The sequence below is a fragment of the Drosophila nasuta genome, chromosome 2R, assembly GCF_023558535.2.
Source record: "Drosophila nasuta strain 15112-1781.00 chromosome 2R, ASM2355853v1, whole genome shotgun sequence".
NCBI lineage: Eukaryota > Metazoa > Arthropoda > Insecta > Diptera > Drosophilidae > Drosophila > Drosophila nasuta.
Genome location: NC_083456.1, coordinates 29,977,571 through 30,005,455, shown reverse-complemented (window position 1 = coordinate 30,005,455; position 27,885 = coordinate 29,977,571). Strand labels below are relative to the sequence as shown.

Here is a 27,885-nt window from a genome sequence, read left to right as displayed (position 1 = left end):
TGCCGCGTTGCGTTCGCCTGCCAACAAAAGCGCTCGAACTGTGCCCACACAAAATCAAATCAAGCTAAATACTTTTCAAATTGAAAATTGCGCGCGAAAAATGTTTGCAAAATAAATAGAAAAATGTTTTGAAAAGTGCATAAAGAAGTAGAACGAATGAAATTTCGCCACCTCGTCAGCTTAAAATAATATTTAAAAAATAATAAACCAATCTAATTGCATTCACCTGACGTTGAATCACTTTGCCAATTTGCAACGCTTTCCGGTGGAAACAAAAATAAATATATAAAAATAAATAAACGAATTGTTTGCTGGCATAATCAACAGTTGCAATTTTCACTAAAAATAAATACAACTTAAAAAAACAAAAATATTATAAATAGAAAAGTTTGAAATTTAAAAGCTCCAAGTGATGAATTAAGTTTTTTCCCCTCATTGAATGTGGAATGTTAGTGAAGTTGATGAATTCTCTCTAAAACCAACATAGATTAATTGAAATGTAAAGTGCTCTTCATTATCTGCGGAATAACATTTATGCAGACTGAATTGAAAATGGAAAATCAAACATACAAAGAGGCAAATTCTTGGGCCTAACACAGACGTTGCTATAGAGATTAGAAGGGAATTCGAGCTCGATAAATTTGCAATTAGTTTAAAATAATATATACTAAAAGCGATTTGTGTGGACTTTGCAATGTATGAGACATCATGAGACACAATCTCGTATTGCAGTCGATATGTGAGTAAAGCTATATAAGGTGCTTACCTAAATTGCTTGAAACTAATTTATTTAAAATTTATTCAGTTCGCTTCTTTTGTTCATTTTCAACAATAGATTTTTGTTGTACTATAAGCAAAACAGAGTAGTTAAATTCTATTACAAACAATGTGTAAAAATAATTGCTAAACTATTTAAAAATGCGAAAAAATAAGTTTCAACTTCGTTACTTAATCATATGATACTTAAATAGTAAAAGTTTCATTATTAGACGTAATTTTGAGTGCAAAAGACTTTGAAAAACACCTTAGCAATCTTCTTAATGAGAATTCTATTACTAATTTAACTGAAGCATAAAAAGAATGAGATACTTTTCATCTACGTTATCTACAATTACTTAGTTGGATATATACTATGATAAAAGCAATTGTAAATACTAAAACCAATATCTATGAATAGAGCAAAAATACACCAAAAATAAAAGCATCTTAACAATATTCTTCTTTAATTATATTATTAAATTTAAAGTATATACATTTTAAGTATACAAAGAATGAGAGACTATTCATATCAGCCTCAGGTCAGATTTCTATATTACTTATTTGGAAATATACTAAAACCTATATTAAATACTAAAATATACAAAATACGCCGATAATAAAAGCACCATAATAATTTGCTTAATGCGAATTGTGTTAGTAAAGTATAAAAATAATGAGAGAGTATTAAACTCTGCCTCAGGTCAGACATCTACAACCATTTAATTGTAAAAATATCAAAAACCAATATTAAACACTAAACCCATTTAATATATATAGAGAAAAAAAAAACACATAAAATAAAAGCACCTTCAAAATTTGCTTAATAACAGTTCTATTACTAAATTTACTGAAGTATAAATAGAATGAGAGACTATTTATTCCAGCCTCAAGTCAGAAATCTATAATTACTTAGTTGGAAATATGATAAAACTAATAATAAACGCTGAAACCAATATCTATAATTGGGGCAAAAATAAACCGAAAATTAAACCATTGCAATTCACAAAATAAATCATATTTCTAGAGAATTTGAATATCAGTTGAAATTGACTTCCATAAAATTCGAGGAATATTCTTTACCTTTCCACAGAATTTATCGGCAGAGCACTGACAAAGTTTTTTTTTTAATTGTCTCTTCTAATTTGCAGTGTAAGCGAAGCGAAGGAGAACTAGTTAAATTCAGAATAGTTTTACGATTGTTGCAAGTGCTTAGCTCTGCTTAAATTGTCGGCACGTGTGAAGGTTGTTAATCAAGCAGAATCCAAAAGAAAAACAAAACAACACAAAAAACGAAACTAAACTGCAAGAAACAAAAAACAACAGCAGAAGCTAGAGAGCACACACAACAATTTCAAATGTAAATTAATTAAAAATTAACTCGAAAGTGTGTGTGCGTGTGCAAGTGTGCGTGTGTGCATGTGTGTTTACACATACATGAAAAGTACAAATAAAAAAAACGAAGCAAAAAATAACGAAAAGAGAAAGAATAATGGCGATGTAAATAAGGTGTACCGGAAGGAAGCCGGCGGAAATCAAAGCAACGCCTGCATAAAGTAAACTTCGTGGTGTCCTTCACTCTCGAACACTCTTCCTCCCCCTTCCCTCTCGACTCTCTCCCCTAAGCTCGTAACCAGACTGCCGTTGATTACGTAATTACATGAATGTAAATTTGTTGCGCTAGCTTTGTTTGCTGCCAGCAGCAGCAGCAGCAGCAAAAGGAGAGGGAGAAGGCAAAGTCACGAACAATTAAGGAAAGGCAAATAGCACGAGCATAAAAATGATAAAGGAAGTCATGTTTTAAATGCGCCAGCAAATGACACGAAAGCCCGAGCAACAACAGCAACTACAACAACAATAGTAGCAGGTGCGTATACGTATTCTTGAGACAATGAAGTGCAAATATGGCAGTATTGTGTTTCATTAGTTGAGAGGAAACTAAAAAAACAACGTTTGCTACTTAAGCAACCACAAAATGTAAAATAAGTCAACTGTCCGCACACAAAACAAATGCAAAAACAATGAGCAACAACAACTGTCAGACAGAGATTTATTACCGAAAAACCCCAAAAACCAAAATCAAATGTTTACCTTTTTTAATGTCCTCGCACCTTTCTGAGGTTTTCCTTGGTTTTCTCCGTTTCCGTCGCACGTTATACGCACATTTTCTTTAAAGCCCTGTCAGGAAATTAAACTATTAAGCGAAAACTTTTAATGACACCTGTGAAAGGTGTCGGCAAAGATGTAGAGATGAAGAGATGTGTGTGTTTTGTCATTAGGGCGAAATGCAAAGTCATTTACTTTTGTGGCAAATGCCATAGACGTAGTATCCCTGAGATAAGTGGAACCAGTAAAACTTTAGTGGCAAATCAACATAAAATGCCGTTGATTACCTCAAGTTTTTGACGCAAGCTCTATTGCTGTTTGGATGTTTGGCTGCTTAAGTGCTGTCAGCAACAGGCGTGGAACAACTTATCGCTACTTGTGGCACAAGTGTTGCCACCAGAAGTCCCCCAATCGATGTGATGATGTTAGCTGTGAGAGGTCAGCAAGTAACTTTGCCAAACTGTTCAGATTTTGTGAAGTGACTTAAGCGAGTTCCAAGTACTTTCCTGCCAGCAAAATGTGTTTTACAAATATTTTTTAAATAGTTTGCCATCAACTTTTGATCGATTATGTAGCTCAAATGGCTTAGCTAATTGCAGCATCGGATAAAAAATAAAACTTTTAAAATACATATTGATTTTATAAGTAATATTTTTAAATAGTTTTCGATTAATCGAATGACTCAAGCTGAGTGAAAGACATTAATATATTTTATACAAATATTTTTACAATTTTCAGAAATGACCTTTAGACTTTAGTATTCCAATTTAACGCTGCGTGCGTAATTAATTAAATTAAACGCACTTAATCTTTTTATTAACTTTCGGGCGCAATGAATTCTTTCGTAAATATTTTGAACATGCAATCATCAGGCATGCTAAGTGTAGCCTGCAATAATAAGCGAATATAAAAGAATATAAACTGTACACACAATATATATCATGGGCATATTTCAATTTCAATTTATACGCTCCACATGTTGATTTATATTTTACGAGTTATTTATATATCTACTAGGGGAATACAGTATTATGAGTATGAGTATTTGCATTAAACTTAATTCATTCATGGCGCCCATTCTCAATGATCTCAATGTCTGCCAGCGGGCCACATAAAAATTTAATCGTTATCGTAAATGTTATCATCATCGAAAGCTGCATAAATTGTATACTATCAAGATTCCAGTTGCGTGCCGTTGAGTTGGCCAATCAAAAGTGACGAGGTAAACAAAATGCCAAATCAAAACAAACACAAAACATCAAGTGCTGAAATCAAACAACAACAAGTTGTAGTCGAGCCTAAGTGATGTCTGTAATTAATCGTCTTTTGCCTGTTGACTTTGAGCAATTGTGCGAATTCTTATGCGCAATTTGACGTTGAGATCTCCCACGATCTCTGCCTCTCTATCTCTGTCTAATTGATGGCTTATCACTTAATTGGCTGGCGTGTAAATTGCTGAATGGATATCGAAAAGTCATAAATATTGTGCCACGCTAATTGAACAAAACAATCAACATTGAATTTCAGTCTTTTGTCGTGACTAACTATGCGAAAATATTTCCCCCGTTTGACGATTTGTCATCCTACTTAGTTGACCGCATTTATCGGGCCACTTGACAGCAAACATCTTCGCATGCACATTTTATTGCCTATGTATACTATATTTATTTATTTATTTAAATTTATCTTTGCCATTATTGTTGTTGCGATGCGTACGCTGCGACCGTCGCGCTGGCCATCAAACATTTTGTCTCTGAGCAAATATGCAAAATGATTGACAGCACAATTAAGATACCGCCGTCGCTGCCGGTGAGCACTGAGCACAGGTAAATGCAGGCGATAAATGTGCCCCAACCGGAAGAGGAGGAGGAGGAGAAGGGAGGGGGGCGATGCACGTGCCAGCTGCAGCCTTATATGGCTGCAAATAGTTTCCAGCTAGATACGCAAAACATCTGTAACAATAGACGAACTAATGTGTGTGTAACCATCAGATATAGTATAAATATATATATAAATAATATTTATACTACGTGTATTATTTTAAAATTCAATGCGTTGCACTGCGCAAAATACTTTTAATGCCAAACGAGCATATTTGCTAACTTTATTTGTTTTGTATGTAATTACAATCTAAACTGCAAATACAGGCGTATTTTATTTCAATTAAAATGCGATTTTGTTTTTAAAAAATATGTTTTTTCATTGCTTTTGCTTCGTTTAAAACCATAATGAATGATTCGTTATTTTTTATTGGTCTCATTTTGTGATATGTTTCACATTATCATTAGAGTTATTTACAGTCTTTGAATTCTTTTCATTTATTTATAGTACCATATATAATAAGAATTCTTTTCATTTATTTATAGTACCATATATAAATACACTAAAAAAATTTATAAAATCAAGATTTGGATCTTAGTACTAAGATTTTTGATCTAAAAAGGGCGTCAATAACAAGAAAAACTTAATGTTAGAAAACGCATTTCTTATTAATAAAGAAAAATAAATGTTAGAAATACATCTTGATTTCAAGAACATTTAACATAAGTCCGAAAATTTTATTCATACCAGAAAAAAATCTTATAGTTTTGAGACCAAAAATCTTATTATAAGATCACAACAAATATTACATAATTTTATTGTTTTTTACTATTAATTTATTAGTTTACCATTTTATTATTTAGTTAGTTATGCAGTCCTATGTTAATCACTCTTCTTACGAATTACTTATAATCGATTTGCGCAGCATTTGAACCCAAGACCTTCTTCTCTTAGACTTCAATACAGAAAGTAATGAATGAATACTCTTAAAGCTAGATAAAAACTGTAAAAGAAGGGATTACAGAAATGAATCCATACTCTTAAAACTAGATATAAACTGTAAAAGAATGGATTACAGAAATGTATAACCTAAATCTTGTATTTAGTTCTTTTTGAATTTCGAATTTGGCAATTTTCGAACTAATGTTCCTAGTTTTAGGATTTAGTTCTTAAAGTGGTCTTATTATAAGATCTCAATTTTCAAGACGAATGTTCTTGATTTTAGAAATTTGTCTTTTTAAAGTGTACTACAAATGTCAACTATTAGAATTTGTTCTTAAGGTGGTCTTATTTTAAGAACTCAATTTTTAAGAACGAATGTTCTTGATTTTGGAAATTGATCTTTATTTTCAGTGTAGTATGAATTTCCTTATTCAAAAATATTAATAAGAGAATAGCAATGTTTATTAAATTATGACGCCTTAAATCATTATGATTTATCTAATGGAAATTTTACCATGAAAATTTAAATCTGTTAACCTTAATAAAATCACAACATTGTAGGCATCATTTGCTTATAATTGCTCGCAAATCTAACCCCAAGCAAGTGCTTATCCTTATCAATGCTACAAGTGATGCATTTGTCAAACGAAAACCACACACACAAACAGAATGTGACAAGCCTAATTGATTGGATTGCTCATTTAATGGATGTAATTGGAATTTAATTGCTTGTAAATCTAAATATTATATATATTTCGTTTGATATACGACTGCGTGTTGATGTTTTTATGCCTGTGTGTGTTGTAATGTCGTAAATCATTTGATTTTTATTTAAATTTATTACTTTCATATGTGTGTGAGTGTGTGTTGACTACTTGTTAGTTTCATGCCTGCGGGCGGCGATAAAAGGGCCGAATAAAGTAGGCTGAATATTTTTGTATGCATGCGTCGACCACTTGCTCTTTTTGTTTTGTTTTTTTAACCTTGGCTAAGTGCCAGCAAACAATATAATCAAAAAGAACACAGAAGCCAAAAAACATGAATGACAACAGCGAGAGCAAAAAAAAAACAGAAAACACAAACACGCGCCGATATGGGCTATTTTCTTTTTTCTGCGCGCGTTTTTTTTATGAATACGTGGCGTATGAGCAATGTTGCGCGCGAATATGCCGTTTGCATTTGGAATTTGGCCTACCTGTCATTGCCAATTCTCAATGAATTGCAAACAATGGCTGAGTGAATGTTTGAGTTGATTTGTCGATTTTTGTTTTCTATCTTGTTTTTTTTTTTACTGTCTAATCTTTGTACTCTGTGTTGAGAGCAGGCAGAGCTAGCTATCTGCAGTTTATAGTCGTTCTTTTTTTGAGATTTATGGCTAGAGTTTTCAATTGTTTTCACCACAACCGGTAGCTGTCAGACAGCCAGCAGTGTATACATGTACTTAATGCCCCCGAAGCACTTGTAAAACTGTTGAAAATTGCGGCAAGTTTCAGAATTCAGTTTCAAGTTGCAGTCGTCAGTAAATCAAAGCGAACTTCTTGCGGTTCGTATGTGTGCTTTCTGCAAGGCAGTTTCAAGTTCTCGACCGTAAATCTGTGCACACAAAATAATAAATGGCCACCAATCTGTGACTCACAAAAGTTGCCAAAAAAAAAGCAAACAAAAAAAAAAAAGATTACTCTACATAGTCGAGGGAAATCAGAGCAGAGATTTAATGCTTGCCACTAAAAACTTGTTAATAATTATGCAAATTGCTCGAATTAAATTCCAGTTGTCAGCCTTTAAGTCGACTCCCCCCCTTCCCCCACAGAATAGTCGAGGTCAAGTGCAGCCAGCTGCAGCTATAGATTGAGCACTCGTCGCTGACCAATGACAAAAATCACACTCTTGATGTGCTTTGATCGAGTTGATGGCAACAACAAACAAATCGAGTTTTATTTTCTAAATGCAACGAATTACAATGCAAACTGATTTTTCGTGTTTGTTTTTTGTCACACAAAATCAATTTGACACCAAAGTGCAAAAGCATTGAAGAGGAAATTCATAATTGGTCGAATTCAATTCTTTTGCGTTTGCATTTAGTCAAATGCAAATCAACCATTTAGATTGTCAAAATATATTCGGTTCATTGCATTTATATTTTTATTATTCGCTAGCTGCAAATAAATATAGATATTCAACTGTTGACAGCTGGCAATACTTTGGCCGTCTCGTTGATGCCGTCTATTGCTCTCCAGCGTGCCTGGCATATTTATGGCAAGACAAAGACAGAGACTGTCGACTGTCAGGGGACTCACATTTTTCGATTTGAACCCCGGGTCAAAGAGCATCGCGTCGTATCAGTAGTATAATTGACTGACAGACCGGGATTAATAGCCATGCATATATATATATCTCTCTATATATTTATTAAGATATGGCCGACATTGCTCGTAACATTCCGTATCTTTCGCTGAGCATCGCCATAAAAGCACACGAGTTATTAGCAAATTTCGTGCCAAGCCGAGAACGAGAACGAGAACGAGAACAACAGCAAAGCGGCCGCAACAAAAGAACACCAAAAATACCACACACACAAGTAAAAAACGAAAATTTATCGATGCTCACTTCCGCAAAACAACCGCAGCAACAACAACAAAAGCAGGAAGTAATGTGCTTAAGCAATCGCAAACAACCACATTCAAAAAAAAAAGAAAACAGAAAAAACTAGCACAACGAATTGCGTATGCTCTTTAAGAGCCTTGCTGCCTATTAAATTACGTTCTTTTGATATTCATCATACGCCCGAGTGGTGGCTGAAAAAAAAACTGCCGCAAAGAGAGAGGGAGAGCGAGAGAGAGAGAAAGGCAAGTAAGAACTCTTGCATCACAGCTACTTTTTGTTAAGGCACAGCCGAAAAAAAAAAGAGGCCTCAAAGAAACTAGTGACGTTGCTCATACGCCCGAGTGTCTTTGAACAAGTTGTTTGCGGCTGCTCTTAAAGCACGTTACACACACACACACATACACACATCCTTGCTTTGAACGTGTTCTTAAAGCAAGACAAACAACGTTGTCGCCATATTCTGTGGCAAACTTTGTTCTTAATGCAACTATTTTCTTTGCACAAAATATGTCGAAAGTTGCAGCTGCCTCAGAATACTTATGCACACACACTCTCAGACACACACACACACAGACATAGAGAGAGGCAAAGACATAGTCTATGGGAAAGTTGTTAGACCAGCTCAGCAGTCGACCGTTAGGGCAAACATTTATAAAACACTTTTGGCCATTTCTCTTCATTAACTGCCTGCTAGGCGTAGTCCGCAAAACCAGCTAGGCGGAGGACCTCATAGCCAAGTAACTTGAAGGCATTTGTTGTTGTTGTTGGGGCGATGCGACGCGCCGCTTAATGAAGTTTTCACACAAATTTCTCGGCAATTTCACTGTCGGACATTGTATAATTGATGAGTTCTGACGCAGCGGCGACACTTTTGACAAATCACAACGCCTGGACAAGTTGCAATTAAGCTCGTTGTCGTTGTTGTTGTTTTTGTTGGCGTCTCCGAACGCGCGTCTTTTATTAATAATTTGCAATAATTTTTCCTTTTTTGTTCCCCCTTTTTTTGGGTCGCTAGCAAAGTGTTAATGCTGATGTGTTTGGGCTTTACGTTTCGTTTCGTTTCGTTTCGTTTCGGCAAATGAGCAGCAATTTATTTGTGTAATTGAAGCCAACTGGCTGTCGTCGTTGCTGTTGGCTGTTGGGGGCGTGTTGGCAACATCTTGTATGTGCAACTAACTGAACATGACCATAAAATGTTGACAATGCAGCGCCAGTTTAAGCCGCTTGAAATGCAAGTCAACCGCAACGCAGCAAATGCAGTGCACCGTTAATAATTAATTACATAATTAACCACAAATTAAGCCACACACGACTGACGCCAACAACAACAACAACAACAACAACTCGTGCAAATGCAAATGCAATGTCAACACAGTTGGCCAACAGCTCGATAGCTCGATAGCTCGGTATAGCAAATAGATCTTGCAATTGATCTTGATCTTCGTTAAGCGATAAGACTCGCTCGGTTTCCTGTTGAGTGCACATCTCAATAAAAAAAAGCTAAAAATAACTTAACGCTCACAAAATACTCACTCGCATTTAAAAAGTTTTAATGCAAAACAAAACATATAAAAACCTAGCGAGTATCAACAAATATTGTGTTTCATGCAAATATTATTTTTCCTGTTTTCGCTGTAGTTTATATTCTCTCGCTTCCCACTCGCTTTATTGTTATTATGGCTGTCACGGGCTGCGTGTTTTCCGCACCATGAAATGGCTTTCTATGGTATTCATTTTCTAACTGCGGTTGAAAAATCTCTCTTTAATCGCAGCGCATATATTGCGTATACGACGGTTTAAACTTTCGTTTGTTCCAATCACTTTAATTCCGCACGTAGCTCGACATTTGAAATGCATTCAATGCATTTAATAACAGTCAACAATATGATATGCATTCATTTCATTTAAGGTAAATACAAATCTATAATTAAACGCACAACAATAAATAAGCCATAATAAACGAATTTAGTTATTGATGCTTATTAGTTTAATACCTACTACCCATAGTATAGAAAGGGTATTTTAACTTTGTGGCTGGAAATGTATTACAGACAGTAGAAGGCAACTCCGATCCTATATTTTCCACTCTATGGTATATTTTGAATATAACAAATATAACTTTTGATATATTTTTAGGCTTAGGTTTTGGTACTGATATATTTTAAAATGAACACCGCCCGGGCTTACTTTTATTTACAATGGGTATCATGTATCTCACAGTCGAGCACACTGTAGCTTTCTTCCTTGTTTTCAATAATTTGGTATGTCCTTTAATAAAGGCAACTTTGTCATCTAATTCTAACGAACTGCAGCCCAGTCTTTGTAACCCAAATTCTGGGAACATTCTCAATGGAATTTCAAGTTGATTTGTTGGGGGACTGCAGCTGATGAAGAGCTGCATCATTATTTTCAGCTGTGACACATAGACGAGCGGCTTAATTATGCCACACTACAGCAACACACACACGCACACACACTGACTAAGTACTTTGCATATGTGTGTGTGTGTTTTGGGGCGCTTGGTCGCATCTCCTTTTGCACTTTGACTTTTTGTCCCGACTGTTGCTGCAGCCATTTTGCAACAATCAAACAAAAGTTGGCCGCTGCTCGTTGCTCGCTGCTGTTTGCCTGACGGCGACTCATTAAAGCGCCATCCACAAACACACACACACATACACATAGGCATAGCAAACAACAAACAGAAGAAGGTGGAAAAGTGAAACCAGGACAAGCCAAGTAGTTGCCTTTGCAGCCGGACTTTAAATTGCAGCGAGACATCATTAAAGCCCCCGGCTGTTGCCTCTGACTTTAGAGTGAGTAAACAGAGAGGGAGAAAGGCGAGGAGGTGAAGAGCAGTAGGCACATGATTGTGGCCGCCACTCAAATTAAGTCGACGAGAGTGCTGTCAAAGCAAGCACATTATATATGCATATGAGTGGAGCAGCGTTTTGCTGGCTTGCTGGCAACCCCGTCGCAACTCCTTATGTTTAGAGCTCGTCTGCCACAGGCAGGCGAACAGTCAAGACTAGTCAAGTGTCCAACCCATTGGGATCGAGTAAAATGTCAGCTGGTCTTGTCACCAGGATTACCTGCTGGTGACCTGGCGAACTTCCGCCGTCTGCATCAGTCTGCCATCAGTTTGCATTCGAGCGCAAATCCAATCAAAAATAACTTTCACTGCCAGCGAAACCGCAGCAGCTGCTAAACAAAATTGCGAATTACAAACACACTGCTGCGGCTAACCAAAAATACTCTAAACGGAAAGCACTCAACAAACGAATTTTAAATGCTCTACTTAGAGAGGAATTGTTGATTGTTTATATTAAATGAAGTGAAGCTTTTAATTAGGAATGAAAATGACGAGGTATTAAGATGTGCGTTTTTGAAATCCAATAATATTTGGAAATTTTCCTAAACTTATAAGATCCATTCTAAATATAATAGAATTTACTATCAATAGTAATAATAGAGCAAGCAATGCGTACAATTATACTCATTATACATATTATTATTATTTCAATTACGAAATAATTTCAACTTGATTTAGAATTAGTTTTAGAAACATTAAGTATAGAGAAAAGAATGATAAATATTCCTCGTATCATCTCCACTCAGTTTTTAAATATATTATATAATTTCAGCTCCGAGATATATTCAACTAATAAAGAAATGAATTAGGGCCTCTAAAAGAAAAAAGAATACTATAGTTTTATAATTCTTTTATCAATGAAATAGCGAAGTTTCAGTTTTGCCCATTTTCTTATTTGTAAATATTTTATAAAAAATAGTACTATTTATTTATATTTTTTTATTAATGAAAGACCGATTAACTTGCAGCCATATTCCACTACAATATCTAATCAGTCTTTAAATATGTTAAGCTAAATTTAAAAGTAAATTTGGATTTAATCTCCCAAAAATGCACGTAAAATATTATTAAAATTTTGATGTCATTTTTCTTTTACTCATTGCCCAATTTCTTTTTTGCTCTAATCTGATAATATTATGCATAACAAACTGAGTGATACATTCATGCGTATTTGCATACCTCGATACGCATTTTCAATTACAATTTAATTCCATGTCAAAATAAGTATGCATAGCTTGCCTTAAGCATAATCAAAGATAACGCAAAAAGTCTTTGTATGCGGTATTCCAGAGCATGCATGTTGCAGCTTGCCATGTGCAACATTTTTGTTGCCACATTCAAATTGTTTGCCATCCGCTGCTCGAGCGAAGTGTAGTGTATGAAAGGCGAGCAAAGTGCGTTCCATTTATTTTCATTTTTGACAAAAGCAAAAAATTTTTCATTTTACCAAACGCCAAATTGCAAATGTCGGGGTTGCCCAGACTCTGCATGTGTGTGTGTGAGAGTGTGCATGTGTTTGTGTGTGTGCGATGACTGCTGTTTGATGGCCACGCCACGCCCCCGAGCACTCAACAACGCTGCCTTTGTTGCGGTTGATTGGCCAAATCACTTGCATACTGAATGCGCTTTTTAGCGGCACTCTGCTGCTGCTGCCACATGCCACATGCCTGATGCCGCATGCCACATGTGCCACCCATCCCACCCAATGCCAGCCCGCACTCGCCGCATGGAAAATAGTTTGGCAAATATTTTGTGATCAAAAAATATTACAACAATATATTGCAACTTGGTTTATTGAGCCACGATGCGGCATGCTCTCAGAACGTTGCGACACAATTTGTGGGCGCAGCTTTAAGCGCAGCGAATTTAATTGAAATTTATTAAACCAGAAAGTGGCAAAGCAGCTGCGAAAAAGCAGAAGAAGAAGTGTGGCAGGCCAGTGTCACGCAGCTGTGGCAACAGCATTTGCATAAATCTTGTTGTGGCCTGGTGCATTTTTAATTAACCCTTTATGCAGCGAGAAGTCGCCAAGTGTCGAGCTAGCTATGCTGAGCTAGCTAAGTGTGTGTTTAGGTGTGAGTGTGCGTGTGGGTGTGTTACTTACTGTGTGTGTGTGTGTGTGTGTGTGTGAGCTCATTATCAGTGAAAGCAAAGGGTCGCACAGCAGCGCAAAATTGCCGAGCTGCCAATGCAAATGCCAAACAAAAAGCATTTTAGGCGCGTGGGTGTTGCATGCAACAGCAGCAAACACATCATGGACAACAGCAGCCAGTCCGTGAGGCTGGCAAACTGGCGACAGCTGACAGCAGTCGATGCCAACGGTAAACAAAAGCCGCGCCGACGCCGTCAATGAGAGCTGTCCTTTTGTTGAAATGCCATTCACAGCAGCAACAGCAGCAGCAGCAACTGACATTCTGACGACTGACGGAAGCTGCCGTTACTGCTGTTGTTGCTGCTGTTGGTGCAACTGGAATGGTGATGCAACTGCAACTAGGCAACGGCAACAGCAACAGCAAGTGCAGCGCCATTGAGCGTGTCATGCTCCAGCTATTGACAGCAACGTGTAAACATGCGAAAAAACATTAATACATACGCATATAAATAAACAGCAGGACACACATCCATGCACAGCGAGAAAACAAGCTCGAATTTAAAATTAAGTCTCATAAATTGCATTAAATATTTCATTATGCTCAACATTTTACTTTGATAACGAAATAAAGACACATATTTAATCTAATATTTAATATCAGCTAAAAACAAAATAGCTGATATCGCTTAGAGCTCAATAAGTGAATAATTCATAATTTGAATTATAGTATAGCCAAATACTTGAAGTCAAGACCTTTTAAATAAGAAAACTATAATAAAAATTTAAAAACATTAAAAATAAAAATTGTATTCTTTATTCAAATAAATTTAAATGCTATAAATATAGTCTAGAAACATTTGCTGTTAATAAAAATACATTTGCAATCAGCATTGTTTTGTTTTGTTTTGTTTTTCAAAAACCCGCACTGACTTAGTCTCTCTGTGTATGTAAATTTCTATATGTACATAGTAGCAGTGGCATTTGCATTTGCATCCTCGGTGGCTAATTAAACAAAGTTGGTAGCGGATTTGCTGTGGTGTCGACCACAAAACATGTCGCACACAATTTGCGAAACCATTTATTTGCGACTAATTAGAAAATGTTGGATTTCTCGTTGCCAGTCAGGCTATATATAGTAGTCAAGTATGTTGAGAGAGTGTGAGTGTGCAGGTAGCATTACAATTATGTATTATTTTAAATTATGTTTTTCAATCTCTTGCAGACAATAATAGCAAGGACAACATACGAGCAGCAGCAACAGCAACAACAACAACAAGGATAACAAGTTGTTGTTGTCATTAAGCACACGCCACACAGCTTTAGAATGAAATGGAGATGCAAAGCGAGGCTGGTCATGGACCAACAACAGCAACAACAACGACAACTGCAACAGATGCAACAGCAACAGCTACAGATGCAACATACACACTTGCCACACGTGACTTCAATTGTCGTGTGGCAGAGCACAAACTTTGGCAACCTTTCATTAACTGCGAGGCAGCCCAAAGTGCCAACGACAACTACAACAACAGCGACAGCAACACCCACAACAGCAACAGCAACAGCACGACGACAACATTCCATTGTAGCTTGCAAGCATTTGAGAGAGACGAGGAGAAGGCATTCTATGCATGCAACATCAACAGCAACGAGGACGAGCTGCAGGAGTGGGCAACATCCTGTGCGCTAGAGACACAACTGTTGAGGCCGCCACACGAGGCGTATGCGCAATTTCAACTGGCAATCATCGAGGCCGTTAGTGATAATGTGAGTGATACGCTTAGTTTTAGTGCCCAATGCAATCGACAACGCAGTCTGCTCGTCTGCAACGAACAACAGCAGCAGCAAACTCTACTCTGTCAGCTGCAACAGGAGCTGAGCACAGCTGGCGAATTGGCTGACGTTGATGTGAGTGCCACGACAACATTGTACGACTATCACATTGAACTGGGCGATGGCCTCTGGTCGTGGCTGAACCTAACCGAACTGGCCAACAATGTCACCGGCAGCCTTGGCAACCAGACTGTCAGCAATGTGACCGCCAGCCTCGACATGATACTGTCCAACTATACGCTCTCGGACACGGCTCTAACCACCACGACCACGTCTGCGGCCACAGCAACAACTACCGACAGCGACATTGTCATCGCCAGAAGTATATTCGACTATACGCCGCACGGTTACGATTGGCTCTTTCTATTCGTCGTGTTTTTCATCTTTGCCGGCGGCTTAGGCAATATTCTCGTGTGTCTCGCCGTCGCCTTGGATCGCAAGCTGCAGAATGTGACCAACTATTTTCTGTTCTCGCTGGCCATCGCCGATCTGCTTGTCAGTCTGTTTGTGATGCCCATGGGCGCCATTCCAGCATTTCTGGGTAAGTATCGCTATGTAGTTTGTCTTCTTCTCTGTCTGTCTATGTGTGCATTGCACTGTACATGAATTATTCGTGCAAAGTCCTTGGCAAGCACATGAAGCATCGCAACTAGCCATTTCCGCTGCCGCCAACCCACATCGTGTCCACATAAATGCAACCTTTTGAGTTCTTCATTTCTTATTTTGCTTTTAAGCTTCTTAAATTCTGCAGAGTGCAGCACGGCTATAAAAACTGCAGCAATTACCTCGGAATATTATAATAGCTCAGCAAATAGCTCTACTTGCTTGCTGTCCAAGCGAGCGACGGGTTCAGAAAAAAAGAAAGTGTATACATTTTACTACACACTACTATATACATACATATATCAATTACATTTTCCATCAACTTGCTGTCTTACATTTGTGTCACTCTTGTTTCACTCAAGATTTTTCTTATACTTAAAGTAAAGTTGCAGCATCATTTTACCTACACTTTAAGGTATAGACTTTACTTGATTTAGTAGCCTTTAAAGTGCTTTGAATTTCTCTGTAAAGTAGTTTTGTTTGACTTTGAAAGAATAACTCGCATTTAAATACAGATTTGAAACTTTTAATGAGGTTGGGAATATTTTGCTCAGTTTAAATTAACTCTTCACACAAACAAATCTGCTTTATGAACTTCTTCTATTTAAATTTAAATAATATACTTATCATTAAATGGATTTTCGTCATCATTTATTCTAAAGTAGTACAGACTTTTTTGTTATTTATCATGAAACCGATGTTCGCCATCATTTATTCTAAAGTAGTAAGAAATTTTATAGTATTTTGTGACAAGAAAAGTAAAGCTTGCATTTAATTCCATCATAATGATTTGAAACATTTAATGATGCTCAGTTTAAGTTAACTCTTAACACAAACAAATCTGCTTTATGAACTTCTATTTAATTTTACTTATTTTTGTACTTATCATTAAATAGATTTTTGTCATCATTTATTCTCAAGTAGTACAGACTTTTTTGGTATTTATCATTAAACAGATTTTTGCCATCATTTATTCTAAAGTAGTAAGAAATTTTATAGTATTATTTGACAAGAAAATGGTCACAATGATTTTAAACTTTTAATGATGCTCAGTTTAAGTTAACTCTTCGTACATCAAATATAAAAGTTTGCTTTTTGAAGTACTTCTATTAAAATTTTAATAATATACTTGCCATTAAATATTTATTCGCCATAATTTATTCTAAAGCAGTACTAAATTTTGTTATAGTTATCATTAAACAGATTTTCGCCATCATTTATTCTAAAGTTATCATTTAACATGAAAAGCCGTATTGAATTTTATAGATTTTTTTTGCTGATTGTCTGACACAAAAAAAACTAACTTAAATTTGTGGATTGCGTTTTGCGATAAAAGCTGACAGATTGTCAGTTAAATATGTAAACAGTATTATGAACATATTCGTGCTTGTCTAATTTGCATGCGGCAGAGATAAGGCTTTGCCAGCATCTGTCTGTCTGTCTGTCTGCCTGTCTGCCTGCCTGGCTGCTTGTTCTGTGCAACAGAGCTCAACGTAGCATGAACAGATCAAACACATAAATTGGTCTCTCTCGCATGATGGCAAAAACCCCAAAAACCCAAAACCGAATACCTCAAACCCCATAAATCCCATAGAGTAGGAGCACAACTCCATATGGGAAATAAGGGTGTGGGTGTTAGGGTGTGAGTGTGGGTGTGAGTGTGTGTACTTAGCGGGTTGTGCCGCAACGAAGCGCATTAACAACATTAGCGAATTTCATTTTATTATGAGCACATTAGTTGTGCATTCAGTTGAACCGGACAGAACAGGACACTGCTGCAAATGGGGAGAAGATAATTTAGTGGTAGCTTTCGAATATATAGTTGGCAACCACTATGATGAACAAGTTACAAGTATATTTCGCCATAATTTATGCTTTAAACTACGCTCAATTACTGCGTGTGTCCTTGAGACACAACCAAGCTGATCCTTTTGCCAGCATGCAAAGTGTCTGTGGTTTCGCTTTAATTTCAGGCATTCTTTGCAGCCAGTTCTTTTAGTCTTTTGTTTACATTTTCGTTTTGCACTTTGTTCGCCACGCGACGCTTTATGCAACAGTTTTCCGATGTGGCAAGCGAAACGCTGCTGCAGTGGCAACTTTCTCATTGTGCCACTTTTGTTTACTTGCCAGCGCTGTGTCAGAGGGCAAGGTCTTTGTTTTCACGCTCAAGTTGTCCGTAGACGACGACGACTAGGACAACGACTAGGACGACGACAACAGCAAACTAAATGTAACTAAAAGCCTTAAGTGTGGTCTTAGCCAAAGCAACAACAACAACAACAAGGAGAACGAGAACTAGAGCAACAACAAACAGTCGACTGGGCAGCAGGAAACATTCGCGCTGTGTTTTGTTTGCTTTGCAGCCATGTATTTTTTTAGTTGCTTCCTTCTTGTGTTGTTTCTGCTCTCTCTCTCTGTCTCTCTTTCTTGGCTGACATTAACTTGGCTTAAGCTTTTTTGGCATCAAAAAGCTGTTGGTTTTGATGTCAGCTTGGGAAATAAATTGCAGCTGGGCTCCGTCGTAAAATTAATAAGCCAAATTCGAATTTTAAATATATTTGCACATTAAAAGCGCATAAAGCGGATGCTGATGATGACCTCAGACCTTCTAAGCAAGCAGCTGCAAAGAGATAAAGACACTTAATACCCTGTAATCGTGTGTGTTTGAGTGTGTATATGCCCACTTAAGTGCTGCTTTAGAGGGTATCTGAAATGACAGACACATTGGAATTAGGCGCGTTGTCTGTTTAGGCCCATCCACACTTCTGGCTGGCACTTGAGGCACCCAGCTTACGGACAGCATGTCGTATACGTAATAAATACATTTTCAGCTTTTGATGCCTTTGTGTGCGCGCCACTTCTCGGTGCGTGTCTGTGTCTGTGTCTGTGTCTGTATGTGTGTGTGTAAGTGACAAGCATATAAAACTAAATACGACATGAGGGTCCGGACTTTTCCATTCAACGCTTTCCTCTCTCGCTCTCAAGTGTGTGCGTGTGTCGGTGTGTGTGTGTCGAGTGGACGCGTCTGTGCTTGTCTGTTTTGACCTCGTCCCCTCGCTGGCTCTTGATCCGTCTCACCAGCTGTCTGGCTGCGTCAGTGTACTACAATTAGCTGAGAAAAACCCACGCAGAGCGCCTAATAGCGTGTAACAAACAAGACGAACAACAACGTCGCATTTAAGCGCAATTTGTACTAATTAATGCCGAGTTTGTTGGCCAACAGCGTTGCTGCTTCAACTTGCAGCCATCTACTAACATATTCATAATCTTGCAGCAGCTGCTTCGAACTACATTTGACGCAGCTCAATTTCAATTTCAGCTAAACAATTCCTTTTCGCATTGATTACGGCTTCATTTCGCTTTGCATTTTCATTTTCATTTACCTTTTGCTTTTGCTTTTACTTTTTCGTTTTTGTGTTCTTCGTCTGCACAATCCCATTTCAATTAACTTTGATTTCCATGCGCTTTTCATTAGCAGCCAGCAGCCAGGCAGCTCAGTGAAGCAATTTCCTCTCACCCTCTCTCTCTCTGTTCAGCTTGCAGTTTTGTGTAATTCTTTTTTCTGTTTTCTCTGCAGGTTATTGGCCACTCGGGTTCACGTGGTGCAATGTCTATGTCACCTGCGATGTACTTGCCTGTTCGTCGAGCATACTGCACATGTGCTTCATCAGTTTGGGGCGATATCTGGGCATAAGGAATCCACTCGGCTCTCGGCATCGTTCCACCAAACGTTTGGCCGGCATCAAGATAGCCATTGTCTGGGCCATGGCCATGTTGGTCTCCAGCTCGATAACAGTGCTGGGTGAGCTTGAAAGCAGCAACATTCTTTTGCTTTTATCGTGAATATCGTGAATCATGTTCGATTTCTAGGTCTGGTGAATGAGAAGAACATTATGCCGCAGCCAAATGTATGTGTCATTAACAATCGAGCGTTCTTTGTCTTTGGCTCCCTGGTGGCATTCTATATACCGATGCTGATGATGGTCTCCACATATGCGCTCACCATTCCCTTGCTGCGCAAGAAGGCACGTTTCGCAGCCGAGCATCCGGAGAGCGAGCTCTTCCGTCGGTAAGTGGATTGAAAACTTTGACATTTGCACACACACACACCGCTCGACACACACTTCGACACAGACAGCAGAGTAAGAGTAAATGCAATTAGTTGGGCCATTGGAATGCTGAGATTTGTGTCACCTTTGACCAAAGGGAGAGAGAGAGCAATTGGTCAATGCAAGCGTCAAAACGGTAGATGCAATTGGATTACCAAGCAAATCAATACCAATAAATTATGCGCAAATGAAAATGGCTTCAACAAGTCGTCAGACGGGGCGTATGAGTAATTGAATACACAGACATCGCAGCATTGCAAAGTGAATTCCACAGTTTCAGTGCCAAGCTATGTGGTTGATTGAAGCTCATAACTTTGACTTGGCAAACAAAAGAGTCACTTCATCTCTTGTAGAAACTTGCAAGTTTTCCTTGCAAGTGTGTCGCCTGTTGACGAACTGCGTTAAGGGCAATCAATGCGCTGTCATGCGCATCAAATTGGCTTTAACTCAATCAAAAGACAACACGCTGCCAGACAGTCGAGCAATCAAGCAAATCATCGATCCTGACAGCTCTCTCTCTCTTACTGTTCTGTGCTGTCTCTCTTTTTAGGCTCGGCGGCCGTTTCACCATACGCCCTCAGCATAGCCAGCAACAGTTGCAGATGCACAGCAGTTTCAACAGCAATAATTACGGCAACAACAAATGCCTCGCCATGGGAGACAGCAATCGCAACTTTAACAATGACAGCGGAGGAGGCGGAGGTGGAGTCGGAGGTGGAGGTGGAGGAAGTGGCACAAGAACACGATATGCTGGGGATGGAGGCACAATGACTTCCAATAACAATGAGCCAACGGAGCGAGCATTGATGCAGCAACGGACAACAACAACAAATAATCGCAGCATGGCCAGCGTTAGTTTTCGCAATGTGGCCAATGGGGCAAGTGGTCGAAATGTCACGAGCATTGGACGGAGCAGCTTCCGCTTTGCCGGCGGCGGCATCTTGCGACAATCCTCGACGCCAACAACAGCCACAACAACAACAACATCGTTGTCGTCGGCCACAACGAGTTCAATGCGCGGCAAGACACAACAGACGACGAGCAGTTTCTTGCGCAAGCACGGTGGCAATCCCAATCTCATGGACAGGTGAGTGTCTCATCCCATCTTTTTCACTCGCTCTCGGTTGTAGCCACTCAAAACTTTAATTAGCATCGATGTTTGCGATGCACTTGCTCTCGAGCACAATCTGAATGCAAATGACGCGAACGCAAACGCAAACTCAAACTGTCGCAAATTGAATCAGCTTTAATTAAATTCGCTGAGCGGACTATTGGCTAGCTTTCGAAATTTTGCGAAATTACTTTTGCCACATAATTTGTTTAGTTTTTGTTACGAGTTTAGTTGGCAATTAGTTTTCCCAGTATCAAAGTTTTGTCAGCACAAACTTGTTACATTTCCTATCCGCTGGACATTTCAATCTACTCGCCTTTGTTTTTCAAAGTAAGCTTAAAGAATTTCTCTGCTGTGTATGCATAGCTCTGGCTAAAGAAATATTATGTTTTATAGTTTATTTTTCTTTTTTTGCAGCTTTCTTTTTCCTGCTTGTTTTGATTTATTTATTGTGCTTTCCCTTTTTGCTGTCAGTGTATATATGACTTAAATATGTATGAAAAGTGTAAGCCATTACTGATACAGAGATGAATGTTGTAGTCACCAGCTCTGGTTGAATTATCATTTGTTAGCCATCAGCAACAGCAGCAGCAGCAGGAAAAGCAACAGCAAGTGAAAGGAAACCGCAGAGCAGAGCTGAACAGAGTTTTGACCTTTGCAAGCAGTCCATGAAATTGGAGTCGAAATGGTTCTGGAAGCTCATTAACCAAGATGGCAATCAGTTCATTTATTCAGGCAATGACAAATCACAACCACAAAATGGTCACCCCATGACATTGTAGTTACCTTTCCTGTGTGTGTGTGTGTGTGTGTGTGTGTCCAGAATACTTGGAAACCTAACCCGAGAAGAAAGTAGAGAGAGTTGATTATCAGCTAAGCATACAAGCTTTTAAATTTATTACATTTGTTTTACATGGTCGGAACCCACAAGCCAGAGCGAAAATACCAAATAACAAATAACTTTTCCGACTACTTTCCCTAAGAAAATTTGCATAATTTACATTGTAAGTGCAAAGCGGTTTGGCTTCGTTTTTCGCCTCAGGTCGAAGTCGAATTCAACTCGGAGACGAATAACAACAACAAATTGAGTTTTATTTCGACTTTGCTTTTGGCTTTTTCGCCACTTGAAAAGTTACCTTTACCTTCATCTTGGTTTTTTTTGCTTCTTTAGTCATTTTTTGCTTTGTTTTGGTAACAAGTTTTTTGGCCCATAGCGCGTGGCAAATGACTTTCATTTGTTTGTATACAGCTCAGAGAAAAAAAAGTGAAGTAGACATGGATTTAGAATGTCCAAAACGAAAACAGAAAGGAAGATGAAGGGAAGCGAGGCTTCGATTATTGTGACAGCTTATGGACAGCAAACTTTAAATTATAAATAAATAATTCATAAGCATAGAGATGGGTGATACAATCAATTATGCATCTTCGTGCAATTAAATGAGCATTCGAAAGTGTGTATCGCAACATGGCGTATACATAATTTGCTTGCAAGCACTTGCAATGCGCTGGAAACATAAATCACTCACACGTCATGTGGTGCAGCACCGAAAACACAGAAAACACGAAACTGTTTGTCGAGTCTGCGGGTTGCCAGACACATTGTTGTGTTCTGTTCTGTTGCGTTGTGTTGTGTTGTGTTGAGTGTGTAAGAAGCAGCAAAGCTCCTTCTGCTGTTGCGACAATAAATAGCGCATAAAATACAAAAAGGAAACCACAAAGAGGACAACCACAGCATGAGCCGTAGCTGCCACTGACGCCAGAGGTGGAGTACTCAACTACTCAAACGTCACAGGCGACAATGTTGTTGGCCAAAAAAGTACGAAAAGCACCAATTTCGCATTCAGCCAAAATGCCAACCGAAATTTTGCAAATGACACTGCAGTCGTCCTTTTCTCTTCCGCTCTCTTTCGCTCTTGTCACTTTTGTTACTATTTGCATTAATGCAAATTTAGCAGAAAATGCTGAGAGCAAAGCTGCTGCAAGTCAAGCTCACTCCACGATTAAGCACGTCTCCCTTACCCAACAAAACGAAGACAAAACGAAATAAGGGAAGATGAAATATCCCGCTCAGCTGTATGTCACGTCCGTGCGCATTCCCTCGGATTTATGCCGAACAAGTTGCCGCATAAATATATGAATTTCTAATGAGACAGGCTCCCAAAAAAGTTGCCAAGGTAACAAGCTACAACAACTGCAAAAAAAAATAAACATAGGAAGAGAATACAAAAAACTTTGTCGCCTGGCTTTCGCTTGCAAATTATTAGTTGGACATTTGACGCCACTCGGGTGCTTATTTCGTTGTTCTGCTGCTTGTCGCCGGCTCTGGGCCAAAAAATTGAAAAACTTCCATGTTTTATTTGTTGTGGCAAGGCAACAAGCAAGGAAGGAAGAAACATCGTAGTGTACTGCAAAGTGCTTTTCCACGGCGGCAGCTGTTGAGGGGGATAGTTACAACTGTCCCCAAACAGTTTGCAAATGCATTTATTTACACTCGGCCAAGTGGAGAGTCAACTGGGGCAACTTTTCAGCTGCCAACAACTACTTAAAATTGCAGGCAGTTGTGCTCGGTGCATGGCTATTTTAATCAAACTGTAGCGAAGAGTACGAAAAAGTAAGCGATTGCATTTTTCGTAGCATACTTATTGGGGCAAGGTTAAAGTAAATCAGTTTGGGGAATTGCCGCAAGTTTCTCACAAAATTGTTATTAAAGAGCAAATCAATTTGCAACAAACATTCAATATAGAAGTTAATTTAGCACCAATTTATTTGATTAACAAAGCCAAAACGTTGTTTGCTTTAAGTTTGCCGCATGGTGAAAGCAAAAAAGAAAAAAGAAATCGCTAAATTGCCAGCGTTTACTTCCAGCATTTGACAAAAGGGTCTCTCTCGCATTTTGTTGGCAAATCAAAGCGTTTTTCATTACGTTTGGCTCCTGCCAACATCGCATTAAAAGTCAATTTTATAAACTGTTGCCTGTTGTGCTTGCTGCTTGTTGCTTGTTGCTTGTTGCGTAGGCGTCTGGAGGCCGCAATCAAAAGACTTAAATCTAATATCAAATGCGAGTACAACGCGTAGCTGCAAAATACAATCTAAATATGCGAAGTGACTGACTCGTTTTACACGACATTTCCCCATTTCTCTCCCCCTCTTCCCTCTTCTCCGCAGCCATCCCAATCGACGAGCCTCGGTGCGCGTGAGCGTTTCTCAGCCACAATTGGGTTACGCAACAAATGGAAATGGTGGCGGCAAAAACGGAGGCGCAACAGCTGCCACAACGAGCTGCACAAATGCTGGAGGCGGCAGCGTTGGCTCCAGCCGAATCAGCATTGCCACCATACACAGCCAGGGCAATCATCCACTGGAGCAGGTGACGACGTCGACAACACAAGCGACGACTGCGGCGACAACAACAACGACAGCGGAGGAGAGACGCCACAAGCTGCGCCCCTTTAAGATTGCTTTAAATCGTGTGGCCACGCCCACGCTCAATTTGCGGTGAGTGGCTAGCCAAATAACTTAGCCCAAGTGGCAGTCATTTATATTTTCCTTTTTTTCATCTCAGTTTTCTCAACAGTCGCCAGAAACGCAACAGTCTCTCCGCCAACGCTGTGGCCACCGAACAGAAGGCCACCAAGGTGCTGGGTTTGGTGTTCTTCACGTTTGTGCTTTGCTGGTCGCCGTTCTTCATCCTCAACATCATCTTTGCCGCCTGCCCCGAGTGCCAAGTGCCCGAGCATGTGGTGAACACTTGCCTCTGGCTGGGCTATGTCTCCTCCACGATCAATCCGATCATCTACACCATCTTCAATCGCACATTTCGTGCGGCCTTCATTCGCCTCTTGAAATGCAACTGTGAACGGTAAGTAAAATGAGCTTAAAGCACATTTGTTGTGCTCGCAATCAGCTATTGTATTGCGGTTTAGCCATTGTCCATTTTCCATTCGCCACTGAAAAAGGCGATTGATGTGCAACATGACGTATGATTAATTTTTGGCCATTGCCACTCGTATTTCGGCGATGAAATCAATGCAATTTATCGCACAGACTGCCAATGTGTGAAAAGTTCTCAAGTTGATGAATGAACAGCGATTAGTATCCGGCGAGTTTTGCACTAAATACAAATTCTCTGGCGAAACATGTGAAATGTGATCCCTTCAATGCGATGGGAGTTGTTCGTGTGGAAGGCTAAAATGCGTTTAAAAAAATCTGCTGCAAATTTTCATTAAATACGTCGCGGCAAAATCATTTATTTTTATTCTAAGCACTAATCTAAATAAACTAATCTAATTTTTTACATTTTAAATCACAAATTGGCAATGTTAAAATAGTTATGTGTTATCGATAAGGACCTCATATCCTTAGCTTCCTAACGATAGAGTTCCTATTAGCAAACACATCCAGATGTGCCCTCGTTAAATGTGATTGAATTTAACCAAGTTATGAACAGTTAACTATAAAGGACATTATATCCTTAGATCTTCTTGCACTATATCCTTATGAATTCAAAAAGGACATGTGTTTTCCTGCTCACCAGCATCAAAACTATCGATTGGCATTCAAAGATTTTCAAAATTGCACAAACATTTTTTTCGAAAATTTTACAAGGGGGTGGCATAGAAAATTTGGTCAAAAACTGAAAAATCAACTGTAACTCAGCCGTTTGAAGGACTACAACGATGTCCTTTGGCATGCAGATAGTGCTTGTCCTGAAAGTTCAAAATCTGAAATCAGAAGGACGATCGTCCTTGCAGGAGCCGAAATAAAAGGACTTTTTTTCTATACAGAAAATTAGCCATATCTCGTCTGTATCCTTGCATATCCTGACGAGTCCTGTGGCAAACAACTTTTATAGAGTAGGACCATCAACTGGTCAAAGGACATTCAAATCGTCCTTGTAGTTGCTGAGTTATCGAGGATATTCTGAATTTCGCGAATTTTTTTAAGATCTCAGTCTGAAAATTTTCAAGTGAACAATTCTTAGATGACGTCATATTTTATTGTTGCCAATCGATAGTGTTAATTCTTTGGATCTCAACAAGCGAAAGCTCAGCTAAATGTGCAAGGATACGACTATGTTATCGACATTAAAAACCTTATTTCGAGGTGAAAAATTCGTTTTTAATTTTGGCATTTCAAGGATTGGCCAAAAGTGCAATATTGCTATATTTTGCAATATATTCCTTCCATTTACTTAGCTTACTTTACTTACCTTCGTACCATATATAAAGACCATTAGTGCTCCCATAATTTTACTCAACGGAAAAGCGAAATACAACATAGTTTTAAGCTTTTATTTAGAAGCATTTCAAAAGTTATTTAAGGACATACAAAATATGAACGTAAATATTAGAATACATAAATCGGATTACATATGAAAGTACTGAAATATATATTCTCACATTCATTATTGCAAATTTTCCATTGGATGCTCGATACACAAATTTATTGTTGAAGGTCGCATTGAGGAAGCGCAAAGCAATCCATTGGTAGATACTTATGTGTTTGTGTGGTATTGAAGCATGCATGTGTGTGTGTGTGTGTATGTGTGTTTGTGGAGTCTTACAAGTATTTATGCTAAAGTATGCACATATGTGTGATATTAAAAAGTAGTTGAAACTTATGGGAAACTATTGAAACTCCATTCAAAACGTCTCGATGTTGTTGACTCCAGCACTTTCCATTGTTGTTTTTGCTCCCTTTTAAGAATATACCCTGCATCTGTGAATAGTTTAAGGAGTTACTTAATTTGAAATTCAATAAAAAGAAAAAAGAATGATTTATAATACTTACATATAAGAAAACCAGCAAATCACGTTGGTTTAGTTTGACTGCATCTATAATATTTGCTTTAAATAATCCTGAAAGTATAACAATGCTTCTCATTGAAAGGCAGAAAAATGTTTAAAACATTATTTTCTATACTTACTTGTTTATGTACTCCCATTTTCCCCATTTAAAATTGAATTCTTTACAGGGTAATGAGTAATCGAGCAGTCTTAGCACGCATTTTCCTAAATGTTTCCCCTCGTTTATGATCGAAATTCTCCATTTATGTGGACAACATTCCATATTTTTTATATTGTAAAATAACCAAAATATTCGGTGGTCTATTTATGCATTGCAGCTCGGGTCGTCCTCTGCGCTATCGCTCCGTGACCGAAGGCAGGAGCGCACTGAGTCTCTGTGCACCCTCCGCCCTGCCGCTGGCCATCTCCTTTCAGGGGGCTCCACTGATGACGCCATCAACGACAAATGCCACGCCGCTGAGTGAGTTCCGGGGCAGTTATACAATCACCGACGACGAGTGCTGAACACGAATTTATGAGCCATGCTTATGGGAGAAACTGCAAATAAAAAACGTAAACGTAAACGCAAATGTAAATCAGATCGGAGCGCCAAACGCATAACGAATAACGGTGTATGTACTTCTAAGTGTGTGTAATCAAATGTAAACTACAGGGTGATTCATTCAAAATCAAATCAAAGAGCAAAACAAAATGTTACCTAGGCAAACAAACCACAAGAGAGAAACCTATAAACTTAGATAACAAACTCCCTTCATATCATTAGCGATGAATGAATGAAAATACTAAAATAGTGTGTGACTGTGTGTGTATGTGTATTCTGTGTATTAGCTAGGTGTGACTGTACCTGTCATTTCGCATGCCGCCATCTTGTAGCTTTAAGCAACTCAACTGTACTTACTATTAAGATCTAAGCATTTCCGCAACAGAAACAAAAACCGAAAGCGAAACTATTAATAGTATATTTTGAAAACTATATAGAATCGTAGGCATAAGCTAATGCTGCTCTCTAAGGCAAAAGTTGTATAAGTGTTTGTTATTAAACTGTAGCTGTGTTTGTTAGTCACTCGAATTAGTTGCTATTCAAAACTGTCTGACTACCAAAAAAAAAAACAATTCATTCTATTATTTCCTTCGATGTTAGTTTACAAGCATAAGTATTTTATGCTCTAAGTTTATGGTATTAATACATTTAATTGCTATAAATAAACTACTTCACAGGACGCAAGTCTTGT

At 38.4% G+C, this 27,885-nt stretch overlaps 1 protein-coding gene and 1 long non-coding RNA gene across 5 annotated transcripts; one reads left to right on the top strand and one right to left on the bottom strand.

The window, feature by feature from the left end:
• Positions 1-27,885, top strand: LOC132786900 (5-hydroxytryptamine receptor 2B). Of its 4 annotated transcripts, none has more exons than XM_060793629.1 (9): positions 1-739; positions 1,908-2,623; positions 14,413-15,564; positions 19,204-19,428; positions 19,497-19,695; positions 20,286-20,822; positions 24,012-24,341; positions 24,421-24,705; positions 26,971-27,885. In XM_060793629.1, the coding sequence occupies exons 3-9, from the start codon at positions 14,520-14,522 to the stop codon at positions 27,155-27,157; spliced, it is 2,808 nt and encodes a 935-aa protein (XP_060649612.1). In that variant the 5' UTR covers positions 1-739; positions 1,908-2,623; positions 14,413-14,519; the 3' UTR covers positions 27,158-27,885. The 4 variants fall into 4 exon arrangements, with proteins under 4 accessions (XP_060649612.1, XP_060649610.1, XP_060649611.1 ...); XM_060793627.1 differs by having other exon boundaries at positions 24,409-24,705; positions 26,971-27,884; XM_060793628.1 differs by lacking the exon at positions 1,908-2,623 and having other exon boundaries at positions 24,409-24,705; positions 26,971-27,884.
• On the bottom strand, positions 26,160-26,976 carry LOC132786906 (uncharacterized). Its single transcript, XR_009632486.1, has 3 exons — positions 26,773-26,976; positions 26,637-26,721; positions 26,160-26,564 (listed from the first exon to the last, which is right to left on the bottom strand). It is a non-coding gene; the product is annotated as an uncharacterized LOC132786906 (long non-coding RNA).

Coding starts and splice junctions, on each gene's coding strand:
- LOC132786900 (XM_060793628.1), top strand. CDS start 14,520: ATGGAGATGCAAAGCGAGGCTGGTCATGGACCAACAACAGCAACAACA. Junction 19,429..19,496: donor CAGCTCGATAACAGTGCTGG/GTGAGCTTGAAA, acceptor TTCGATTTCTAG/GTCTGGTGAATGAGAAGAAC. Junction 24,342..24,408: donor ACGCCCACGCTCAATTTGCG/GTGAGTGGCTAG, acceptor TTTTCATCTCAG/TTTTCTCAACAGTCGCCAGA.